Source organism: Plectropomus leopardus, chromosome 4, assembly GCF_008729295.1.
Source record: "Plectropomus leopardus isolate mb chromosome 4, YSFRI_Pleo_2.0, whole genome shotgun sequence".
NCBI lineage: Eukaryota > Metazoa > Chordata > Actinopteri > Perciformes > Serranidae > Plectropomus > Plectropomus leopardus.
In genome coordinates this window covers 35,631,742-35,657,861 of record NC_056466.1, presented here as the reverse complement: position 1 = coordinate 35,657,861, position 26,120 = coordinate 35,631,742, and the positions used below count along the sequence as shown (strand labels likewise).

Here is a 26,120-nt window from a genome sequence, read left to right as displayed (position 1 = left end):
TTCTGCAGGCTTTCCGCTGGCTGCAACACGGCCCACAGACCTAGGCTGGATAGATAGGATAACACATGGAAACTACACTAGCCTAATTATTTTGATGCACTATTTTTATATTATTTTTTAATGTTTGTGAAAGATGATGAGAACTTTCTGCATGGAAAAAACACGAAGCCCTCGTTCTTTCCATCATGACCAGAGCACGTGGTGAACATAATTAAATAGTGTGTATAATAGAAAAATATAAAATTTTCACATTCTGTTTTATGACACGCTTCAATATTGGCCTTTAACAATAAGTACATTCATGTGAAGGGGCTTTTATAAACAACAAAAACAACAACAGTTTAAAAAATACAAGGATGACAGTAAATTGTTGACAGTGTACCTTCTAATGGCTCTATTTCTATGCTGTTACGTCTTTATTCTTGGACCAACGAAAACATCCTGCGACAGATTAGGGTTGCCAGGTCCAAACTTAAAGTCCCAACTCGGCCTGTCTATTTTTTTTTAAATAATGTAATTATTTGCACAGTTGTTTGGGACTATGGGCCATTAAATGTAAATCGTAACAGTAAAGTCCTTTTTGGTGGCCCCTGCATTTTTATCTCATCACGAGGCACTGTCTTGCATAGGAGCCCTGTGTCAATATCTAATTCAAACGTCTTTATTATATATGTTGATGTCAGTGCTGCATGCTGTAGGCCTATTCCAAAATCTACATCAATGAAAGTACCACAAACTAACTGTTAAACAGCTTACCTTGGACATGTGAGGCATTATTTCAATCTACTAGCCTTTTGTTTCTGGGACGTAATATTATGTATAGCCATGAGTTATGTCAAGGATTTTAGGACTTTCTCTTTTTTTCTTTTGTTTTTTAAATTTAAGGACATTTCTTGGTTTTTTGGACATTTCTAGGATTTTAGTATGCTACTACAATTTTGGGATATGGCTAGGATTTTGGGACATTTCTCTGTGTTAAAGACATTTCTAGGATTTGAGGACGTTCCAATGATTTTAGGACATTGCTGGGATTTTGGCATAATTCTAGGATTTTAGAAAATTGCAGGGGTTTTTGGACATTTTTCGGATTTAAGAATATATCTTTGATTTTAGGACGTTTCTAGTGTGTTAAGGCATTTCTGTGATTTTAGGACCTTTCAGATTTTAGGAAATTTCTAGGATTTGAGGACATTTGTAAGATTTTAGGAAAGTGCAGGGACTGCAGGACATTCCTCCGATTTTTGGACATTTCTTGTATTTTAGGACGTTTCTAATATTTTAGGAAATTACAAGGATTTGGGGACATTTTTCTTCTATTTTTAGGACCTTTCTCGGATTTTGATGCTGTTTTATACACTCTGGTACCTGAAGACTAGTAGGTATACCCTAAGCAGACTATACTATAAATACAAAAACAATTCCTAGTGTGAATTATTTTTATTGTGAATTAGATAATGGTTAAGGGACCACCCGGCACCCTATTGGCTGCTAACTTGCACTATAGTAGACCCACTTTTTTACTTTTTTATTTTATCAAATCTGGCAACCCTGGGCTCGTGCTTCCTGCTGCTGCTCATAGTTTGCCGTAAGCTGTCTCGCCGGCTGAGTGTGTTTTCAGCGCTACACTCGTCTTTGGAAGCCGAGGTTGTTCCCGAGGGTCTGCTCAGGTGTTGCCACATATTTCAGGTAAGCACTAAACCTCACACTGCACATAAATATCGCGGTATTCTACAGGACAGAGGTCGCAGTGGGCTCTCCCGGAGGATCATATTCTGCGCGCTGAAACATCCTGTCATTTTTCAGTACGCAGGACACACGAGGTGTTGCTGTGTTTAAACTGGGTTTTATGTTTCTTGCGGTTAGTTACAACCTTTTGGTCTTACGTACTGACTTTAGCTTCTAGTGAGCCGCTGCTGTAAACATTGAGCTCGCGGGCTTGCCGTAGCATGCTGTCTTCTTTGTGGTGGGGTAGTTGTTGCCATGGTGACCCCACCTACAATTTGTCGGCGGTAGCAGCAACTTAAAACTAGAGTTAAGTTAGAAGTTAAAGTTAAAAGAGAAACACGCGGATAAACATGGCTTCCTGTCTGGTCCCCGACTTCCCGGCTGTCCTGGTGGCCCTGGAGCATTTGAAGGAGCTGGACAAGCAGCTGAGAGAGGAGGGGGTCCCGTTCTCAGCTGAGGCCAGCCTGCACCTGACCCAGATCACCACCTCCATCAGTGAGCTGGAGGCGGACCGCCGCGCTGCTCACGAACATTTAGAGGTGGAAACGATAGAAAACAGCAAGCTGAGACACCAAATTAACAACATAAGAGACAGGATGAGCCAGGACATCGTGGCTGATGTGGCAGCAGCGCGGGCATCTAATGCTGAGGAGATACGGCAGCTGCATAATGACCTCAGCACTGTGTCTCAGCTTCAACAAGCCACAGTGAAGAGACAGGAAGCCCTCCTGAGCCAGAACAAAGAACTGGACCCAGAGCGAGAACAGGTGACGGCTGAACATGAAGAGCTCATTGCTGCTCAGAGTGATCAAATCGCCTTGAAGTACGGCTTACAGACACAGCTGGATCATACACTGGACCAGACAGAGGAACTGAGATCCTGCATTGCTGCTGTCCAACAGGACAAAATAACAGTGCAGGAGAAGATGGTGCTGCAGAAAGAGGCTTTTATGGTGAAAAAAGACGATCTGTGCAGAGAGGTGGAGCAGGCCGAGGAGAAAATCCAGCAGCAGAAGCATGCCATCAGGAGGAGCAGGAAAGAGTTAGACAGACTCACTGACAAAAAACAAGACAGCTGTGACCGTCTGGGCGAGCTCATGGTTGTCACAGCTAAGCTGGAGAGAAGTATACAGAAACTAGCAGCAGCTCGGGGCCAGAGTGAGAAACAGCTGCAGGGAGAGAACCAAAAGCACCAAGAACTGAGGCAACAGAGAGAGACCCTGAAGAAGGAGTTGCGTGAGTTGGTGGAAGCCTTCAGCGCGTCCGTCCAGCATCTCAAAGACGAGGTCGCCACAGTGGAAGGAAAAATGGACGAGGGTCGAGCATCGAGACTGCTCTGTCAGGACGCCCTGGCTCAGATTTATGAGATCTTCAAACATCAGCACAAAGAAGAGGATGAGGTCAGGTCAGGGCATTTCCATGCGTCGCAGCAGCTGGAGTGCTCCAAGCTGCAGCTGGAGGAGCGCATCGCCTCCATTGTCAAACACAGCAAGGAGGTCAAAGAGATGGAGAAGCAGATCAGGGAGCTGCTGGAGGCAGACACCATCACCCAGCGAGTGTTTCAGAGGAATCAGGAGGAGCTGTGCGACAATGTGGACACGGAGAGGAAGAACATCAGTCATTTTGAAGAGGAGGTGAGGCGGCTAACAAGGCTTCTGGAGGAGGACAAGAAGAAGCAGGAGGAGCACATGATGAAGATGACCTCTGATATCAGCAACACCTGGAGGAGGTACCAGAAACTTCGACAAGAGGAGTTTGCTCTCCACAAGCGTCAGCCCAAGAGCACAAGTGCCGACCTGCTGATGAGCCATGTGAGCCAGTGCGAGGCGGAGTACAGACGGAAAGAAACCAAACAGCTGGAGGAAATGCAGCAGTGCACCACTGAGACCGAGAGCATCATGAGGAGCTACAAGGAGAAGCAGAGGGAGGTGGAGGAGAAGGAGGAGATGCTGAAGGAGGTAGAGGCAAAGTGGAATGAAGAGCAGTTGAGGCACCAGAGACTGAAAACGCTGAGTCATGAGCTGAGGAGCAGGAGGAACCACCTGGAGCGTTCCGTTCAGAGGCTGAAGGAGAAAACCGACTCTGTGCTGCAGCCCAGAGAGGAGAAGAAGGCTGAGCTGGAGGAGGTGAGGGGAAGTTACATGGATGTGCTCGGCAGACAGGCGTCCGAGCTGAGAGCTGTGGAGGTGAGCATCTATGACAGCAGCATGAAAGTGGAGCAGGTGAGCGTGGAGAACAGCCGGCTGCGTCTCTGCATCACACAGATGACAGAGGACATCAGCAGAGCCAGGGAAAACAAAAACAGGTACTGGCAGGAGTTCCAGCAGTTCAAACAGGACACAGAAGCTTTGCTGGAGAGCTTACATGAAGCATGGAGAGAGGACATACTGGTGACCGAGGACTGTGGGAGCAGGGATGGTGTTCTGCTGGTGCAGATGAGCAACATGCTGAACCACCTGAAGACCAGGAGACAGCAGCTAGTGAACATCAGCTCACTGCTGCACCAGCAAATGTTAAACTTCAGCAAACGACTGGGAGATCAAGCAGCTGTAGAACAGCAGAGCTGAGCTGTCTGTGTGAATATGACGAGCACAGAGTGCTCACGGTTTACGTGAATTTATAATAAGAATAAAAGTTTTTAAAAGAAGCTCACAGCAACTAGAAGAAGGAATGAAGATGTGTCTAGTAAGGGTCAAGGACAGGGATATTTAACTTTCTTTGCTTTGGGGCCACTTTTGCTAAATGACAGAAGGCCAGGGGCCAGTTGCAGCCCCATACATGTTTGTAGGGTTTTAGGACATTTCTGGGATTTTTGGGTGCCTCTAGGATTTAAGAAAGGTAGGCTTTTGGGACATTTCTTGGCTTTTAGGACATTTCTTGGCTTTTAGAACGTTTCTAGCACTCAAAGATGTTTCTCGGATTTAGGAGTGTTTCTCAAATTTTAGGATGGTTGTAGGATTTTAGAAAGTTTTAGGATTTTATTTTATTTTTCAAGAGTTTTGGGATTTTTTTTTAGTATTTTGGGACATTTATAGGATTTAATGACATTTCTCAGAATTTTTTTTAGGACGTTTCTCAGATTTAAGATTGTTTCTTGGATTTTAAGACATTTCTATGACTTCAAGATGTTTCTCAGATTTAAGGATGTTTATCGGATTTCAGGATGCGTCTAGGATTTTAGGACATTTTTAGAATTGAAGATGTTTGTAAGATTTTAGGACATTTCTAGGACCTCCATCAGGGGGTGCAGGGGATCCTCCACTGGCACTTTCTTTTATAAACCAGCTCTGTTTTGATGCTGCTTTATGCACTCTGGCACCTTATGTAGGTATACTAAAAGGACAAAAAATATCCCTGTGTGAATTATTGTGATTTGGAAAATAGAGCAGTACTTGTCTGGTTTATTGTATTAAGTGGCATCTAGCAGTGAGTTTGTAGTTTGCAAATATGCTGGAACTTCTGTGTGCCTCCATATTTGACTTTAAAGTTGATTTTTAATGCAGGCTCATAAAAATCCAATATAATTTTTGAAGACATATATCCTGGGTAGACCTCAGTAAAAAGAATCCAGACTAGAACATATCCACTCTTTGAATTTCCACTCATGTTGACATTTTTTGCGTAAAGATGTACATATACACCAGAGCAGATGTTATATTAGTTTTATTACATACCTCCAGTATAGACATTTTTTATGACATTTTGACTTGTTCAACATGTGTCGACAATAACATGATTAATTTCTTTTTCTTTCTTTTTTTTTTTTTACTTAAATGCCAGAGCAGAGCTGTTGTCGATGTTATGACTTCCTCTTGTGCTTTTCCTGCATTGACAAGTCAAAGTGTCTGCTGTTGAACCACTCATGTAACCTGTACAGTTTCAGAGCTCTAAAACACTTTGAATAACCTCTATGTTTGAAATGTGCTATTTGAATAAAGCTACCCTGTTTAAAACTCTAACATGGTTTATTTAAAAGCGGACAGAACTGTTTCAGGTTGAATTTCATTTCAATCATACCACAGCCAGTCAGACCAGAGGGGAAAAATGAAACCGAAAGTGCCGGATGAAGAGAGGGTGAAGAGCCGGCATCATGGCGAGGCTGACCCAACTTGGACGGAGAGCTGTTCCTCTACCAAACCTTCTTCTGTCCGGTCACAGGAGAATAAAGTAAATGAGATGTGATTGAGGCTCACTCAGCAATGAATCAGAGGCTGCTCAGCACACATCTTCACAGAGACATGGTTAACCCCTAACATCCTGGATCAAGCTGTTGATCTGGATGGGTGGACCTTGTTCAGAGACGGCAGGACACAAGACTCTGATTCAAATTCAAAAATGCACTGCCAGAATTGTATGATGCCATTAGCAGCAACGTGCCTAAGCAACCTGATGGAATTTTCAAAGTAGTACTGCTGATTTTAATCAACTCATCCTTCAACTCCAAAGATGTAGCAGGATCAAATGTAATTTCATTTTTTAAAAAACTATGTTTAAAAGATAACTCATAAATTAACCTTGAAAGCACAGTAACTCATGTCCGCTAATTGTGAGAATCAGCTGTCACCTACTGTGTATTGCTCCTGCTTTTTCCTATAAAGAATATATTTGTTTAATAATGATTTTATCTTTTAGTGTATTAAACTAAACCAAACGATCAGTTTAAATATTGAAGATTGACAAATCTGAAGAAAGAAAATAAGAAAATGTCACTTTTTTAACTACTGCCTGTTCCACCCATCAGCTGCCATATTTATTTTCAGTGTGTAAATCTAATCTTTTTTTTTTTTTTATATTCTTAGACTTTGTGACGTTTGAGCCGTCCCTGTCAGGCTCCTACCAGCAGATGGCAGAGAGGCACCGTCTCTCTCCGCTGTGACCTTCCCCTGCTGCCAAAGGGTCAAGCAACCACCCATTTCCCACTGAGCAGGAACACGCAGACAACAACAGGCAGACATATGCAGAGAGAGGTGCATTCCCTTGACTGTGTCACATGTTATTAGGACGCAAGCAGAAAAACAAAGCAGCAGTCGCACAAGAGGATCTGGAGGGAAATCAACAGTTGACTCCAATAAAGAAGGTAAGTTTTCACATCAGCATGAAGTAAACTTGCTCTGAACTCCTCTGTGCCATGTGATCTCACAGTCTCTCTGTTTCCTACAATCTGTTTGAAACTGGCATTTGCTTGTAGGCGACTTTGAATCAGCTGAAGTATGTCCTCTCTGTCAGGCTATGTCTGTCCGTCTGCTCTGCAATATCAGCCTGGTCTTTGCTATAACACAGCTCTTTTTCTAAGGAGATTTTGCGCCAAATGCAGTAGTTCATCTTTCTGGATTATTTCCACTCGTTATCTTCAGGTGAAGAGCACATGCTGCTGTAAAGCTGAAAAATCTCTTCATTATGTAATGTTTTGTATTTTGCACCCTTATCCAAAAAGTTGACATTTAGAAGACATGAGCTTGTCACTGGAGGAAGTTTTTATCTCCACTCATGTATTGTAAAGTTTAAAGGGATGGATGGATAGATGGATAGATGGATAGATGGAAGGATATTTTTTATTTCAAACATGTACAGCAAAAAACAGAGAAAGATACAAATTAAACAAAATGAATGATAACCTATACAAAAAACTCAATGAATAAATTCAAATAAGCAGCAAGAAATTAAACCTTAAGCTTCATTCCCTCTGCACAAAAAAAAAACACAAACATCCGCTAACATCTGGCTTATTAATGCAATGAGGATGCATACGATCAGCATCCACAACTGCGTCACATGACTGCAGTAGACACAGGTTTTTATCGCCTCAGGCAACACCCGGGTGAACGCGGTAATTTCATTTACTTAACAGGTGAGATGCAGTGACGCTTCGTCACTAATTACCCTCCGTTTCCTTCTAAGCAGCTAAAACACAGATCCAGATACATCTGCAGTGAGTTTGAAAGAGAGACTGAATAAGTAAGATACGATAAAGAGAAGAAACCACTGAAGAGTTTTCACAGACCTCTGTTCCTGCTGCTGTCTGATGTTTACCTGTTCTCCTGCCTGTCTGTGACAGTGCACGGACAAACCAACAAAACAACCCGCACACAAATACTCATACGCCAGCTGACAGAAATGGCAGACTGGTGTTCCAGTGGTGAGATCAGTGGCAGCGGGAATGAAGCCAATCGTTGATATTTAGTGGGTTTACCCGTGTTTAAAAAACCTGCATGCACACGCTAATTTTAGTGAGGAAGGGGTATTTCATGTTTTGAAAAGGAGTAGGAGAAGGTCTAAACTTATTATTTCCTCCTCCTTTGGAGCCAGAGTGTGCGCTGTAGTGATCTCTACCAGTTTCAAGTTCCCACCCAAAGACCAGTCGTGAGCCGCACCATTTATAGCATTACTTGTGACCAAACTTAAAATAAAAACGATCACAACAGCACCAGTGCCCTAGTGCACCAGTACAACAACACTCCGACATGTTTTTTTCTTGAAGAGAAGTTAGAATATATGCAGTTTACATAATCCAGTCATAATCAGTATACATTTTTTTTAACACTTACAGAGCCATTCTCACATAAAGTGTAATCCAAGAGAGACAATAAAAACAGGTGGAGTGCTCAGTTATCATGTTGAAATTTAAGGTGTGTCAATAGATTCATATCGTCAGCTCGTGCATCAAGTTACATAACAAGTCAACAGTCTATAGTAAAAGTTGCTGTCAGTCAGCCTAGTAAATGAAACAATTTATTCTCAGTCTACAGCTGCTACGAGAGGCTGCAAAACAAAAATGCAGAATTTTTAAAAACTGTAGTTCCTTGGATGTCTACTTGGCTCAAAAAGTGGATCTCATCCAAATATGGTCTCTTCTGAAAAGTCAAAAGACCAAGATGGCGACGGCCAAAATGCCAAACTCGAGGCTTCAGTCCACAATGTATAACATCACAGTAGCTGCGTCCGTTATTTATACAGCCTGTGGTTCAGCATTTCATTTATTTTCTCATCTAGAGGAATGTGTGTCACTGCTTTGTTTTTTGTATTTAAGTCCTCGTAGCTTGTAGTTGTTATATCTCAGATAATTGAGAAGCTGTTGCCTGTGGCAGTATTTTTCTGTAATTTCCTTGAAGTACTAAATTTTGGAAAATGATTGGGAACAGACAGTAATATTGACACTGATGCTGCCAGGCCAGACAGACTAAAAGCAGAGCTGAAGCTGGTGCTTGCAGTACTTCTACATGTTCAGAAGTCAGTAAACTATAAGCAGGGCTGTGGATATTGAAGCACTTCACTTTTGGAGTGACAGCAGGTTTCCATTCTGTGTTTTGGTTTGTGGTTGTGGAGCGATGCTTTTGTTTACATGTGAAATATAGGTTAGGAAAAGTCCCCAGTCTACAGCTGTGATATGTGATGATAAGTATATTTCCATCATAGAAGTGACCTCGACATATACTTAGCATTATGTGACTAAGGACTCAGAATGCTTATATCTAAAGTGATGATCTCATTGTAACTCATATTGTCTCATAGTGTACCATGAGAAGGTGCACAAGGGGTTAATGTCACTAATGCAACATGTGTATGTGTTTGGAGTGGCTCTCTGTGTTGTGGTGTGATCACTCAGCTGTGCAGTGGAGGAGGCTGCCTGTCTAAAGGTCAGAGACTAAAGAAGCAATTTAATACCACAAACAAAATAACACACATGATGCCAACTTAAGGGTCTGCAGATATCACACACACACGTTCTCAGACATGCATATGGACATTCGTTAGTGCAAGATTTAAGAAAGTATTAAAATGAGATGAGAATCTTGTAAGACTGTTTTTAACCTTTTAACAGGCACAGAAAGAAATACATTTGCACAACAACAACAAAAAAAAAATGTTAAAACTATTTCTGACTCCACATTTAGCAACTTCTTGTTTTTTTTTTTCTTTTTAGATGACCCATTCAGGCAGAGTATATGCAACTCTACCAGCCAGTTGACCAGCACAGTTAGGGTTATTCTACCATGAGCTAACAAGCATTAGGCATATTTTTTTTTGTCATTTGTGGAACCAGAGTTACAACGTGACATAAGTATGTTAACTAAATGCATAAATTTATCTAGAAAAAAAAACATGTTCTTGGTATAATGCCTTTTTAAAATCACGATAGTTCATGTAATGTTATAGAAATATAAACATAAAAGTAACTCAATAAAATGAATAAATTTACAACACTAGATAAATACATATAATAATAAATCTAGTAACAAAATCTGTATAGCATGGTAAAAAACAAATAGTCAGTGTAAGTCATGTTTACTGTGCTAAACAAAACCAAGCTGTCCCTTTAGGTAATGATCATGTCTTTATATAGGCAAGTCATATATAAATATAATTCTAAATATAAGTCTAAAAGGGAAATTTGTTATTAAAGTTACATTATGGTCTCATGCAGTGTTTATACTGAGCTAAAGATAGCATCAGCTTCAGTTTATCATAATTGGGCTACTCAAATGAGCGGTCACACACCTTTTCCCCTGTAAAATCAGGATACATTGTATTGTCATGTTTGTGCCAGTTAACAAAAATATCATCATCAATAGGTCTAAAACATGAAATAGGATAAGATTTTTTCTTCTTTTTCTTGCCTCAACTTTCAGTGTCATTAAAAGTCCAGATAAGAAAAGCAACTTTCCAGCAAACAACTTCCTCTTTCTCCTCAGCTATCAGACATCCATATCTTTTGATAACATCGTCACCCAGTGGATATAACCATCATAACTCACTCTGATGAATGAGGGGAATACAGACAAACAGCAAAACATTTTTACAGAGTTTTTAATGCAGTATTGATCACAAAAAATGTCCCCCGTGTGGTTAGGGGACCTGTTACAGGGCTAACAAGGGTTCTTTACAGTTACAGTGCGTTTCAATGGATTTCTAAGTGACTCCGTTTATGGTTTCACTTCCAGACTCCACTTGCAGTGTACAACAAATTTTAACACTTTTAAAGGGACAGTTCAGCCCAAAATCAAACCAACATGTTGTTCCTCTCACCTGCAGTGCTATTTATCAGTGTGGATTGTTCTGATGTCAGCTATGGGCCGCAGTCTGCTGTCTGCCTTCTCACCGATATAATGGAGGTAAATGTTTGCACTGATAGTGCTGGGGTGATGTCACGGAGGCAGCATCCATTATTTGTATACAGTCTTTTTCAGACATACAGTACATCAGCAATTTATGCTCATTCACCCTGTTTCAACTTCAGATTTTTTTTTCCGCTGCTTAAAAACACTTTTCTGTAAAAACGATGTAAGCAGCCTCAGGCCAGCAGCCGTCATCATATGTGGTTACTTGTGGTAAATGTTTAGAGATGATGCGTGTTGAGTGTTCTGTCAACAGACATGAGTCACAGCTCACAGGTTAACAGAGCTTTTAGTTCTCCATCACCCTGCTGTGTACTCTCTGTGTGACGTCAAAGCAGCACTGTGGAATATGAAACATTCGCTCCTTGACTCCAATCTGCTGGATTAGGGGATCCAGATAGAGAGTAATTACCAGCTTACACAACATCCCGACGGCTGGTATTTCTTTCCCCTCCTGTGTCTGTGTGTTTGTCATCATGGCCAGATGCAGTCCTGGTGACACCTATTGTAGCAGAAATTACCGCAGAAGACTGTCGGCGTGTGGCTCAGAGTTATCGTGGGTCGTCCACCACTCGCTATATCAGTTGTTCGATCCCCAGCTCCTCCAGTCCGCATGTTAAGTATTCTTGGGCAAGATACTGAACCCAAAATTGCTCCCGATGGTTGTTCCATCAGTGTGTGAGAATGGATACTGAGTAGCAGGTGGCACCTTGTACATTAGCCTTCGCCACCAATGAGTGAATGTGACATGTAGGGTCATGCCCCTACAGTCCGCGCCCACCACTGAAGATATGATTGACTTTATCAGGAGCAAGATGTAGCCTTCCCATTACCCTAACCATAACCACCTCCCTTTTTTAAAATTTATGATTGTGACAAAACACTTCATAGATAGCTAATTGCTGCATTAGCAAGTTCATCAGGATATCCACTTCTGGGCCAAAGAGCGAACGGTGCTGATCATGGACTGATGTGTCGATATGCAGGGTGAGTCATGCAGCTGCTCCAGTTAATAAGTTAAAACTTGCTGTAGGCAGCCTGCATTTTACATCATCAACTACAGCACAGGCTCTGATTGGCTACAGTTGCGGCCCTCTGATTGGCCCAGATTGGATTTTAATTTCTGGAATTGAGGCGGGGCGGCAGCAAGTCCAGAATCGTACAGACAGTGAAACAGAATGCTGAGCTCACGTCATCAGGATGGTCTCACCAGGCTAGAAATGATCCAACATTTCACAGATAAGACAGGAGAAGTAGCTGAAAAAAAATTAGTAAAATGATGTGCTGCAGATGTGTATTTTGTTAAACCTCATGACCCCTCACTCACATTTCTGCTGTGACCCCTAAGGGAAGCCACAGATCACAGGTTGGGAACTGCTGCTTCACACTATAGTCTATTTAGATTCAAGCCCAAAATGTGATTACCTTTAGTCGTATCAGTTTGGAAAAGTACAGTGTGCTCCTATACATGGAAAATAACGGTGAGGTAACATTAGTGACGGTAAGCTGTGATCAGATGGACCCAGGGGCTGTTGTGTCACATGCAAACTGAGGAAGTTATTATTGCAAAACACACACACACACACACATGCTCAGCACTTAGTTGAGTCATGCAGTCATTGTTGTGCAGTCGCACGGCAGTTACAGCAGTTGAACTGTGAACCATAGAAATGTAGTTATTGTTCATTCTGTCCTGACATGTGCGTGTGTGTGTGTGGTGAGGGTATGCCTCCATGTTACTCTTCTTTTATGTTTTGTTTGGGGCAAGGGTGTGACAACCAACAGATAACTCTGCAGTATATATCAGAAATATATCTGCCACACTCAAGCTTCTGTGTGTGCGCTTGTGCGTATATCTCTCTCCCTTACCGTCACATGACCTGTAATACTCCATACGGCGTGGTGACGTCTGCATTTCCTAATCTCTGTCTCCATGTCTCTCTCTCCCTCTCCGAGCTTTTATAGGCAGCGGAGCTCAGTGAAAAGTCAGATTTGTGCCTCGCAGTCACAAAAGCACACCTGTCACTGTCTCTAGTTGCAGTGAAGACTCTTAAAGTTCAGTCCGGGAGCTTAAATCAGCTGACAGCAGCATACAGGATCTGTTAGGGTGACTGCAGCATTAAAGGGAAGCTTTAAGGACAATTTACTCGAAAGTGCAGTGTGGACATAGCTGTGGACAGTGATGGACACTATGGGTAAGACGCAGCTCCTCTTCATTTTACTGTAGATGAGCTCATGTTTATAGTATCTAGTGTAGAGATATGACTGGTGTCATTTTGAAGGTACAGGTTGTGTGTTATTTGATGGTGGATTTAACCCTTTGAAACATGGAGTTGTTTTTTTTGTGCTGCATTCAGACACTACTCACAAGTATTTAAAACTTTGAACCCTTGAGCTAATTTGTATGATTTTGTTCAAAAGCTTTGGGAGGGAAAAGGCAAGATTTTAGTAGATGTAGGTTTTTTTTTTTAAGCTGGGGTAGAATGTCCAGTGAATTATAGTTTTAACTGTTATAATGGAATATTTTAAATTTATTTACAAAATAATTTAAATTTTTACGCTTTTTTCCCAGTTGTTTGGCCTTCCATTCTTCTGTACAATGGTGTCTGTGCAAAAACATAAATGGGGTGAAATATATGTTTGTAGAAAATTAAAGCACAAAGCTGAACAATATTACACACTGGACTAGATCATTGAAAATAAGAGATGAAATTACTATGCTGATATTATTGTTTACTGTGTGCAACAGTTGGAATTGAGCAAGGAGCCTGATGCCTCCTGGCAAACTAGGCAATCTGACCCACTTTTTTTCTCACAAACAAACGGCCACTATGTTAAGCACTCATGCAGGCATGAACAGATGGTGTGTGTGTGTGTGTGTGTGTGTGTGTGTGTGTGTGTGTGTGTGTGTGTGTGTGTGTGTGTGTGTGTTTACATGTGCGCACGTGACGGTGCTTATAATCAATAGCTTGTGAACACCTACAGCCACCTTTTAGTTTGTTTAGTACTGTTATTGCTGTCACCTTGTTTGTGTGTGTGTATGTATGTATGTATGTGTGTGTCTGTGTCTGTCTGTCTGTGTGTGTGTGTGTGTGTGTGTGTGTGTGTGTGTGTGTGTGTCATTATGGCAAAATGTGGTCCTGGTGACACCAGCTCTAGCTCTAGCAGGAACTACCTTACCTTACCCAAGAAATTCCTTTCTGACAGAAAGCTGTCTCTGCAGCATTCTCCCAGCAGAGTGGACGGCGTGCCTCAGCTGTGTCACACTTTAGTGTCCTCTTGAAACAGTTTCCACTGTGTTTTGAACTTCCTACGGCATTTTTTCTAAATGCTTCAACACGTGTTGCCAAACTGATGTTTCAATAAGTTATGAAGTTTATGTTTTAGTGTCTCGTGAAGTTTATGTTTTGTTGTCTTCTGTTGTCCAGTTGATGTTTTATTGTGTTGTGAAGTTGATGTTTCAGTTTGCTGTGCAGGAGTTTTTAGAGTACTGTTGATATTGATGTTTTACTGTGGTGTCAAATGAATGAATCAGTCTGTTGTGAAGTTGATGTTTCAGTGTCACCAAGTTGTTGTCTAAATGCTGCACGTGCTCAGATGGAGGTTTTTATGTGTCATCAAATTAAGGTTTCTTGTCGTCCAGTTGGTGAATGCTTTCTAAATGCTGCAAGTTAGTGAGGATGTTTGTTCAGTTGCATGTGTTTTTTTGAAAAGGCAGTGAGCTCTCAGGGCCACCGTAGGAAGGACTTAGGAAGGGTCTGTTGCCTTTTAACTCCAATTCCAAGCCAGTATATCCATTATGTAATCCAAATTAAAAGTAAGATATTCAGAATTTGTGACTTGTGACACTGTAGACATCTACAATGAACAACTCCACTAGTAAAAACTGTGTAGATATCACAAATTAACATTCTGACTGTTGAGAATTAAGTTATATTTATCATAAATTAGTACTGCAACTAATCAAAATTCCATTATGGAAATTACTTGGAATAATGAACCAAAATTGAATTGCCTGTAATTGAGTTGGGTTAGAAGTCAATAGCAAAAACGGACTAGTTGTAATTAAGTTACAGATATCTGCCATGAACATTTCCTCTTGCAAGAAGTGAGCTGTTTGATATCAGGAACATTTTGACTAATGCGAAGTGAATTGTTATTATCTTTACTTCGAATTTCTGCTCATCAAAATTATTGATAAGCTGGCTTGGAAATGAAACTAGTACAATGTAAGTGTAGCTAGTGCATGTGTACAATTCATGATTCAAGATTTATGAATAATTTAATAATAATAATAATTTATATTCATAATCAGCTTATTAGAAACTTGAAAACTTATAAAACTCAGAGTTAGTCTGAGCAGCAGTCTTAATCTCAGGCTGCAGTCATGATTTAGTTCACGTGTAAATGGACACATGTTAAAGGGGACCAATAATGAGCTGAGCTGCACCCATGAGGAAGAATCACTTGAGCCGTCATGTGAATTAACCCATTAACGTCCTTATACTATATTTAGTATAGTAAGTAACAGCCCTATAGATTAGGAGTATCAGATCTTAATAATTTTTCATACATACATCGTTCAGACTCTTATAATACAGATTTAAAAGGAAAAATGATAATGAATTAATGATAATTCAGTGTGACATTGTGCACGGTATAGAGGCATTTTATATTGAATTTCTATAGGGATTTAAATGGGAATGAAATGTTTGTTTAGACTCTCAATCTTCTATACCTACTTAATATCACTAACTCACACACACACACACACACACATACATACACACACACACAGAATGAAACCCAAAGTCAGACGCTAGTTGACAAACATCTTTGGTCTCTGAAATGCAGCTGTCACATTGGAGCAAGAAAAATCAATGATTATCATTTTTCTTTTTAAATTTGTATTTTAAGAGTCTGGACAATGTGTGTATGAACAATTAATAAGATCTGATACTCCTAACCTTATGTTTTGGGTGTGTTTTCATGGAAAATCAAACAACGAAAAGTATAAATACCAAAAAAAAAAGTATGTTACAAAAAACGGGCGCTGTAGCCTCATACTTTCACCGATTTAAAAAATTCCAACTGATAAGTTCTTAGGTCAGCTAGTATTTTAAATGCTGTGAAGGACATTTTGAACTTCCACTAAGGACATTAATGGATTAAAATACAGGGATTTGTCACTCTCAGGCTGCTCCAGATGACTTGGCCGACTCCCTTGTCTCATTATCTGAGTTGACGGTCCACAAACACAGAAAATAGAAAACAGCACCATCTGCTTATCACAATTATTATTGGCCATTTATATGCCCGAAATTAAAAAAAGAACTCTCAACTTCAGTTGCTGCACCGCAGATGTGGCACTAAAATTTCAAATATGCCTAATAGGGCTGAGGGATATATCAAGAATTTTTTAGGCTATATGTCACGATACATAATATATATCACGATATTGAAATCTCCTCTCAGCCACTGTAAACTAATAAAATACAAAGAAATATTAAATGATCCACATTTACAAATCAAGCAGCTACTGCCATAAAGTAAAGTAACATAAACTACTGCTAAAAGTTAAATAAAATACTGTTATAATGTTAAATAATGTAAAGTATTAAGTTAAATAAAGTACTGTTATAGTAAAGTTAAATAGAGTACTGTCATAATTAAATAAATCAAAGTGGAACCAATGTAGCTTTTATTTTGAAGGACCCTGCTCATCTGAGGCCAGAAGTGTTTTTGCTGTGGACTTGAAGCTTGTGTCAGTGTTAGCAGACATTTTAACTGTAACAGAGGTATGACGATTCATTCATATTATATTAATAATATAATATATTTATATTTATATTGTAGAAATATAATTATACTGTAATCATTTATACTAATAGTATTTACAAGTCATTATTGTGCTCCGTTGTCACAAAATAGTCACAGTCTGGAGCTCTTCTTTGTGTGTGTGTGTGTGTGTGTGTGTGTGTGTGTGTGTGTGAGAGAGAGAGAAGAGAGAGTCGTAGGAAAGAGGGAAAAACCTGTCTTGTGCTGAATCACTACCTTCAGCATCGCTTTCCAGCTCCTCCATGTTTGTTCGTTTTGGTGCTGTGCATTGTGTAGACGCCCCCTTGGTGGCGCAGATGGACGCAAAGTGTCATCACATGACATAAAGAAATAAATGATATAGCATAATATAAAACACTATATTTTTTAAATTTATCATCAGATGATATTTTTTGTCATATTGCACAGCCCTAATGTTTTGTTGTTCTCCATCCTCACACACACACACACCTCACCATCTCTGTCTTTTTCTTCCAATCAGTGTGTCCGATGGGTGGAGGAGCCACCAGGCTGTACAACGCCTTGACTCGGGCCCTCAGCAGCAGCTCTCCTCTCCCCCTCCCTTCATCCCACCAGCCTGTCGACACAAACCTGGATCCAGCTTTCAGCCAGGTGACTCCTCCTCTGCTGTTCACAGCACTGATCCAAAAAGCAGCAGATATGTGAAGTGATTTTCCTGCTGGGGTGAAATTAATGCTGTCATGTCTGTCTAACAGGAGCAGGAAGCGTCCCCCGTATGTCCCCTCGATCCAGAAGAGTTGCTTCGACAGTGTGAGGAGGCCCTCAGGGACCGACAGCCTCGCCTCCACAGGAAGTTCACCCGCTTGAATGATGGAGCCAGCGCCCCCAGCAGCCCCATCAGGGTGATGCAGTGGAATATTCTGGCTCAAGGTAGACTGCTTCTGTCCTGTCTGAAGTCTTGTGACACTGAACTAAAGGCTCTGATATATTCAACAAAAAAATGCATGTGAATGCTGACAGCTGGAATTGCAGTGCATTGCTGAATGTGCAGCAGTCTTAAAGTGTAAGTCACACGGCACTGCTGAAAAACCTGGAAACTGAGTTGTAAAACTGGCAGAGGAGAAAGCTGAACTGTATAACCTAAAGAAGCTGAGAGATGAAATTCATTGCACGAAAAGGGGCCGTACTCATTCACTAAATAAATAAAATTGACTTTTTTTTGGGGGGGGGGGGTTATAGAAAGAAAAGAAAATCACCCAAAAGAAACAAGCTTTCCAAAACAAGAAAAAAGAAAAAACTGCATTTTCACATTTTCAATAAATGCCCAAACATTTTAAGAAGAGCCAATAAGGAGTATTAATAGTAAACTCACAGAATGTATGGTCTTTTAAATTTGCCATGAAGTCCTGCAAATGTTTTGGTAAAAATGTATATGAACCCTGTCAGTTACTTGAAGTTAACTCTGTACTGAAATCACGTCTCCTTCTCTCTCCTGTCCTTCAGCTTTGGGCGAGGGACTTGACAGTTTTGTCCAGTGTCCCCCGGAGGCCCTCAGCTGGTCCCGCAGGAAGTACCTCATCTTAGAGGAGATCCTCACATACCGACCTCATATCCTGTGTCTACAGGAAGTTGACCACTACTATGACACCCTGCAGCCAGTTCTGGCCGGCCTGGGTTACAGAAGCAGCTTTTGCCCTAAACCGTGGTCGCCGTGCCTGGATGTGGAGGGCAACAACGGTCCTGACGGCTGCGCGCTGTTCGTCGATCAGTCACGGTACGAGTGCCTGGACAGCGTGAACATCCGGCTCTCTGCCATGAGGATTCCAACCAATCAGGTGGGTAGAATCTGTAAAGCCACACATGGACGCATAAAGAGCTACTTATATGCATCTCTAACATGTGGCTGTCTCCCAACAGGTTGCCGTGGTGATGATGCTGCATTGTCGGAGTACAGGGAAGTGTGTGTGTGTGGCTGTGACCCACCTGAAGGCTCGTTCTGGCTGGGAGTGGCTCCGTAGCACGCAGGGCTCCGACCTCCTGCGACACCTTCAGAATCTGGTCCAGAAACACAGCGACGATCCTGCGGCTGCCCCCGGCTCCAACATTCCTCTGATCATATGTGGGGATTTCAATGCTGTCCCGACTGAGGAGGTGTACCACCGTTTCACCGCATCGCCTCTGGGTTTGGACTCAGCCTATAAGAAACTCAGTCCTGATGGATTGACTGAACCCGAGTACACAACATGGAAGATTCGACCCACAGGAGAATGTTGCAGCACTCTGGACTACATCTGGTACAGTCACGACACACTGAGAGTGGACGCAGTTTTGGACATGCCCACTGAGGAACAGATTGGGCCAAACAGGCTTCCATCCTTTAGCTATCCATCTGATCATCTCTCTCTGGTTTGTGACTTTAGCTTCAAGTGAGAGTGACAGGAAAGTAATGATGCAGCACACAGCGAACAGATGATGCTCAGAAGTCGAGACTGGCTCCTGATTGGCTTCGGTCAACAAGAAGCCGTGCAGATGAGATGCCAAGGGACAGAAGCCGCCTTCTGACTGGATGGAAAAGTCAGTTAACTTGTAACGTAGAAGGAGCAGGAAACCACGCTGCAACAACATAGTCTACCTCCCCGAGTCTAACAGTGGGCAGGTTTCCATTACAGATTTGCTCAAAAGCGATATTTTAAAAATGTCGATAAAACACAATAGCAAGATGACTGTGTTTCCACCGAGTGATGTTCTGTGTCTTCTCCTCTGGCGATAACATTCCAAGAAGCATGGCGATGGATGTTTGAAACATTAGCAGGTTTACTTCTATTGTAGCCACCACACTAACGTCACTATTTACAATCTAAGGCCACGTAGGCGTGTTATGAAACAATAACGGAAAGGCAAGCCCCTTATACGTGGGAGCGGCCACGTATAAGGGATTTCTAGGAGGTAATAATCCACGATTTTCACAGAGGAATAGTGGATTAAAAAGTTAGTTATGTGATGCAGTAACAGCTCTTGTAGCTCCTGCTACATCATGAGGGAACCAGTTCCTGCTGACAAGCACATAGCCATAGCACCATGTGACCTAGAAAAGCAAAAACAGTGTTTCTATTGCAGTTTTGGGAAATATGGCTTTTTCAAATCGCCTGTAATACCACCTCATGTGAGCGTTTTTGCAAAATTGATGTGTTTCCATCAGGCATATTTTATATTTGAGATTTCAATTTGCACAATTTGAGGATTAATGGAAACCTGCCATGCGTGTGTGTTTTCTGCACTCTGTCACTGATCTGTACCTTCATCTTAACTCAAACGCTAATTGTACAGTCAAACTAATGAATGTGTGTGTGTGTGTGTGTGTGTGTGTGCGCGCGCGCGTGTGTATACACATATATACTGTATATAAAAACAAGAAAAGTATAAGAATAAAGTGTTTTTAAGTTGTTTTGCTGTTCACGTGTTGTTTCTATTTAACTTGCAGGAAAGTGTTAAGTAAATATACGCTACTTTTTAATCTTTTTAATCTCTGATTATGCTCTCTTTGGTTTGTTAATTACCTGGTTTAGAATTTAGGCTTGTTCACCAAAATTATCCAGTAGTATCCAGCAATACAGACATTTTGGGTTTAATTTGTCCAGCTGTCAAAATTCTAATAACCTAATGGAGGTGATTGTGACTTTTTTTGTTCGTTAGCATTGGAACACATTTGTGGAGGGAAATAGTCCTGCTAAAAATTAAAGCAGCAAACAGCATTGAACGGGCTCCAAGCAGAATGCAAGCATGAATGCTTGTTCATTTTAAGTAAAAAGAAGCAAAACTCTTGAGTTTCTTTAAAAGTTATTCATGGTAGTCATCACTATCTGCTGATGTTATATGAATTTTCTTTCATAAACATGACGTGCATCACATGACTGCATTTATACTGACTTTAAATTCCATCAAGATCTGGAATCCATCCCATGTCTCTTAATTTCTACACAAATAGTGCTGCTATGTGAAAAGTGTCATAGTGTAGTATGTTGGCAAAATCAGCCATAAAGTGACATAGTGTCCAAAAATCATAAAAATGACGAAGTTTAGCTTGTCATCCATAAGTTTGTAGTACCTCATCCAAAATGACATAAAAACGTCATAGTACAGTATTTTGTCAAAAATTGCATAAAAGGTCATACTATAGTATGTCATCGAAATACATTAAAGTGTCATAGTTTAGTGTATCGTCCAAAACTGTATAAAATGTCACAGAATACCATGTCTTCCAAAATAGCATAAAAACATCATAGAATAGTATGTCATCCAAAATAGCAAAAAAACGTGTATCATGTGTTGTCCAAATACCATGAAAATGTCATAGTATGGCAGGCTGTCCAGAATTATATAAAAACATCATAGTATATTATGTCATCCAAAATGGTATAAAAGCATCATAGTATTGTATGTTGTCCAAAACAGCATAAAAGTGAAATACCTTAGTATTTTGTCCAAAATGGAATAAAAACATCATACTCAATGTAGTCTAAAAAAAACATCAAAGTGTAGTTTGTTGTCCAAAATAGTATAAAAACACCATACTATAGCAATGTTTCTCAAACTTTTTTCTGTAATGTACCCCCTTTGAATTATTTTTTTCAGCCAAGCACCCCCTGACCAGCGCAAAACATTTTTGGTAGAAAAGAAAGAGGTACAACACAGCACTGTGCCATCAGTGTCTGGTTTAATAATCAACATTGTCACTGAAAAACACTTTCAAATTTGGAGGTTGCAACTCATGAATCCGTCAGTCCTGCGATAGTCTGGCAACCTGTCCAGGGTGTACCCCGCCTTCTGCCCGATGACAGCTGGGATTGGCTCCAGCCCCCCCGCGACCCTTACGAGGACAAGCGGTTACAGAAAATGACTGAATGAATGAACTCATGAATCCCATTAAAACGTAATCATCTGCATACTGACGGTATTTCGTCAGTTCTGGTTTCGCCTTCTTTGTCACTTGTCTCTGTGTTTTCATTGCTGCTACATTTCAATCACGACTCCCTTTTTTTTTATCTTGACGGCAGCAAGTGATTGATTGACAGGTGATGGCATTTGACAGGTTTTGTCAAACGATCCTTGTTTGGGGAGTGTCTGTTTATTAGAAGATATTTAAATTAATTATTGGGTACAAAATTCAGGTTATGCATGACTGCTATTTTTGAAAATATAGATTTTTTAATCTCACGTACCCCCTGGAGTACCTCCACGTACCCCCAGGGGTACGCGTAGCCCCATCTGAGAAACAGTGTACTATAGTATGTTGTCCAAAATGGTATAAAAACATCATACTATAATATGTCGTCCAAAACTGGATAGAAACGTATACAACAGTTCTACAAGCGTATTTTATTTGTTAATAGTAAAAAGCAACAACAAATGAAGATTTGTTTGTTTATTTAATGATCTTTTTTGGCCTCAACGACACAAATAGTTCCGCGGCTACTGGACGTGCCAGCTGTTGCTCAGCAACGCATAAACATTTTTCTGCACGCTGCTTGGTAATCTGTGTTAGCTCGGTCTTCATGTTCTGCACAGAGCAGCGGCTTTGTATCATGAACATTTATCTCTGTGTTTTCAGTGAAATCAGAGTCTGATAACAGACACTTTGGCGGCCTGTGAGATTCAGATGAACTAGTTTGATCAGACAGTTCGTCGCTCCAGCGTGTGTCCACTCACTGCCGTGATCGCCGTCACCTCGTATCAGACAGCGTGTGTGTGTGTGTGTGTGTGTGTGTGTGTGTGTGTGTGTGTGCGTGTGTGCGTGTAAGTGTCTCTTACGCTGTGGATAGTGTCAGACGAGTGTGTCCCTGTCTCACTGCACATCTTTGTAACATCTGTAACATCCGGCTTACTCACAGTTAACGAAAGTTTACCAAAACCCGTCTGTCACAGCTGCCCCCTCCTGGACTTCCTCATAACTTTTAGTAACTTCAATGCATGTACAGTCAGCTCAAGACACTTTAAAATTCCCGTCCTTTCTTGCTCCACTCCTTTCTCTCTCCTCTCTTCTTCTCTCCTCCCTCAACCTGACCAACTGACAGCTGCGTGAACTGTGCCAACTAGCTGTTTGAACCTATGCTAACACCATCCTATGAACAGATCCCACTTTCACTCTCACACTAAGTAACAGATTTTGAACTTTGAACGGCCGTGAAGCGGAGTGATACAGAGTTAAAAGTTATCAGTCCCAGTGATGTGGTCGGAACTAACTGTTGTATAAAAATATCATAGCATGGTATGTCGTCCAAAATAGCAGAAAAAATGTCATAGAATGTCCAAAATGGCATAAAAACGTCATAGTATAGTTTTTCATCGAAAATAGCATTTAAACGTCATACAACATGTCGTATGTCGTCCAAAATTGGATAAAAACGTCATAGTAGTGTAATTTCTCCAAAATAACACAAAATCATCTTCGTATTGTATGTTTTCCGAAAAAGACATACAATGCTAGCAAATTGACCTTTTTGCATCCTTTTGCAAAAACTTATAATTTTCAATGCCTCTCTTTTAATTATTAAAATAAATGCTTCAATTAAGTGTTGACCTCACACATATTCACACACATTCCTATTTGGATTCTTTTTATCACGACACGGCAGCAGGCATCAGCTCCGAGTCACGATTTCTGTGTTGGGTTGTGAAACGGACGAACTTCTTAAAAAAAAAAAAAAAAAAGAATTGAACAATAGCCGAGATCATTTAGTCCATTAAGTCTGAATCTCGAGCCTTGACGCTGGAGGACAAACACGCTGTCGTCTCAAATGGCATAAAAACGCCATACTATAGTATGTCATCCAAAATTGCATAAATACATCACAGTATTGCATTTTGTCCAAAATATCAAAAACACATTATAGTATTGTATGCCATCCAAAAAAGCATAAAAAAGTCACAGTATAATATGTTGTTCAAAATAACATGTCGACTAAAATGGCATAAAAAACACCATACTATAGTATATCGTCCAAAAGATAGAAATAAAGAAAGAAAGACTATTCACGCTCTTCAGAACAAAACCAACAGAAAAAGTGCCTCTCCAATCAACTTCATAAAAACCAACACACACGCTCACGCACGCACACGCGCACAATCTGTGTGAGTTCGGTAAAGTTGGAAAGATATTCACAGATTCGGACTTCCGGCATCAATAACTCATCAGTGATACGTTGTCAAAACATATCAGAGTGTTGTGAACCTAATCAGATGTTGGTGAACCTAATATCACTGATTTTTTTTTCAGTTTACACTGCCGTGACTTAACTATTACTTGGAGATGCCATCATAAACTTACTCAGGCTAACCTAAATAATCATTGAGCCTATGTGTGATGAATGTTATTATCATTGTTTTAATTTAGCTCACATTTGAGCCATTATTTCCATATTAATGATCTTTTGATTTTATCCTGAAGTGTGCATCAATTTTGGAAGTCTGTCAATATGAGAGCTGTCAATAGTCAATAATCTGTCTGACGTTCTTTAATGATGATTGTGGTCTCACCTTAAAGATGGTTTACAGCCACATGTGATGTGCTCCTCCGTGTGTAATGGTCGCGCGTAATGACAGGCGTACGGCAAAAACAAACTTCAGGTTTACAAATCTCCAACAGAACAGCTGTTTCTCATCGACAGGTCTGAAGAGCGTGAAACGGACACAAATACCAACAGCATTTTAACAGCGCAAATGGACCCTCGTATAACTTGATCCAGCGGCAGTCTGCGGGTCAGAGCGCGCGCTCCCGGTGCTCCTGCTCAGTCACATTAGTTTACCTTGTACTCTTTTCCTCTGACCGGGGTGTAGTCCGTTTGTCTTTCTGTTCCGTTGACGGACAGCATCTTTTTTATGGGCGCACTCGATGACATTTTTAAAAACCGGGCGTCTGAGTCTCCGTAACCATGGCAACGATGCGGCTGGTGATAGGCCTGTTATTCAGTGTCAGTCTCTCCTGCAGCTTCTGATTTAATAGTTCTCCGCAATGTCGCGTGAAACTATTTTGGTTTTATCATTCTCATGTCTTTCCAAGCACGTGAAAACATAGTTTGTGAGTTAGAGAAGGATGTGTACAGAAATACGGGACATATTGCGTCCTGTATTGATCACATTTCACCTTAAACTACGGAACGATTCCGCATTATTTACTCTGACAAACTGAAAATAGTGAATATGTCCATCTGACAGATGTGGATTCCGTCTCTGCGGTCATCTCAACCATCGAATTCCAGCAACAGGGAATACTCTTCTAATTCTCAAAAGAATTAAAAATTATTACAGCGTGACTGCAAGAAGTAATGCATTACTGTAATGGCGTTACTTTAGTAATGCGTTACTCCCAACACTGCCCCTGACAAACCCCTCCAACAGTCCCAGGCGGCTCAGTCCACTTTGCACAGCCAGCTCTTGTGGGGTTTTCCAGCCTTCGCTCAGGTGACAGTAGATGTGAGTTTTGTGGAAGGAAGGCCTAAATTCTTAGAAAAATATAAAGAAATACTAAATACTTAATTGGCTTTACAAATGTACAAGAACACTGTGCAATACAAAAGCAATAAATAGTTAAAAATATAATAAAGATAAATTACAAGTGGGGTGGCTGACACCTGGTTGTTGAATTTTCCAGATCTTTTTTTTTTTTTAATCTTTGATCAACACAGTCAAAATCCCAGTTATCCAGGAAGTGTGTGTTTGTAATTAAGGTGAAGCGCAGTTAGTGTTCTTATATGAGTCAAAATGGAACTGCCATTCCTAAAAACTGCTGTTAGGAATCCCACTGCACTCCAGCTCAGGCTGACAGCTCAAATATTTGGTTTGGAGTTAAGTTTAATCAGCTGCTGTGTGAACACTGGTATCAACATTACAGTCTGATCTGCAGCGCCACCAACTGCTGTGACAAACATGCAAACACACACACACACACACACACACACACACACACAGTGTGCAAGGTCAATGTGCAACAGATGTGTTTGTGATCATTTTAGGTGATCTAGTCACTGCTGAACTGTGGAAGTTGTCTTCAGGTGTGTTTAACAGCACAGACTGTGCAGAGGACTCCGACAGTGGCACAGCTGCTGCTGTTAGGCTGTCCCTCACAGCATCAGAGCACCACACTGCCTCATGGGTCAGCTCACATTCCTCTTCTCATTTGCACTGTGTACAGTATACAGTGTCACAGTGTCACACACAAAAAGACTCTTTTCAGACTTGTGAAACATTTCTGATTTTGAGGATTGTGCAATTGTTCTTTCCTCGTGTGTTCATGAGCATCTTTTGAGCTGCAGGACGCCCTGCTGATTGGCACCCTGATTTATCTTTGTCTGCCTTACCAATCAAACAACAGCTGCTGGAACTGAAGCAGCAGAAAAGCACATTGTGCAGAGTAACCACAGCAACTGTCTGCACTTTAGTGTGTTTCTGGTATGTTGGGAAAATGTTACTGATACTCCCAATCAGGTT

The 26,120-nt window shown here is 40.9% G+C and overlaps 2 protein-coding genes across 4 annotated transcripts; both read left to right on the top strand.

The window, feature by feature from the left end:
- Positions 1–1,580: 1,580 nt before the first annotated feature.
- noctb (nocturnin b) lies at positions 1,581–19,365 on the top strand. Of its 3 annotated transcripts, XM_042485012.1 has the most exons (6): positions 1,581–1,686; positions 6,525–6,802; positions 17,158–17,288; positions 17,393–17,567; positions 18,141–18,472; positions 18,555–19,365. In XM_042485012.1, exons 3-6 carry the CDS (start codon positions 17,166–17,168, stop codon positions 19,065–19,067), a joined length of 1,143 nt encoding a protein of 380 aa, XP_042340946.1. In that variant the 5' UTR covers positions 1,581–1,686; positions 6,525–6,802; positions 17,158–17,165; the 3' UTR covers positions 19,068–19,365. The 3 variants fall into 3 exon arrangements, with proteins under 3 accessions (XP_042340946.1, XP_042340943.1, XP_042340944.1); XM_042485009.1 differs by lacking the exons at positions 1,581–1,686; positions 6,525–6,802 and adding an exon at positions 12,809–13,033; XM_042485010.1 differs by lacking the exons at positions 1,581–1,686; positions 6,525–6,802 and adding an exon at positions 14,680–15,616 and having other exon boundaries at positions 17,123–17,288.
- On the top strand, positions 2,076–4,292 carry ccdc175 (coiled-coil domain containing 175). Its single transcript, XM_042485008.1, has one exon. It carries the CDS (start codon positions 2,076–2,078, stop codon positions 4,290–4,292), a length of 2,217 nt encoding a protein of 738 aa, XP_042340942.1.
- Positions 19,366–26,120: the final 6,755 nt, after the last annotated feature.

Bases quoted from the DNA above. Each gene is read 5' to 3' on its own strand.
- ccdc175 (XM_042485008.1), top strand. From the start codon at position 2,076: ATGGCTTCCTGTCTGGTCCCCGACTTCCCGGCTGTCCTGGTGGCCCTG.
- noctb (XM_042485009.1), top strand. The intron at 17,289-17,392 runs GTGACTCCTCCT...TCTGTCTAACAG, and splicing joins TGGATCCAGCTTTCAGCCAG to GAGCAGGAAGCGTCCCCCGT. The intron at 18,473-18,554 runs GTGGGTAGAATC...GTCTCCCAACAG, and splicing joins TGAGGATTCCAACCAATCAG to GTTGCCGTGGTGATGATGCT.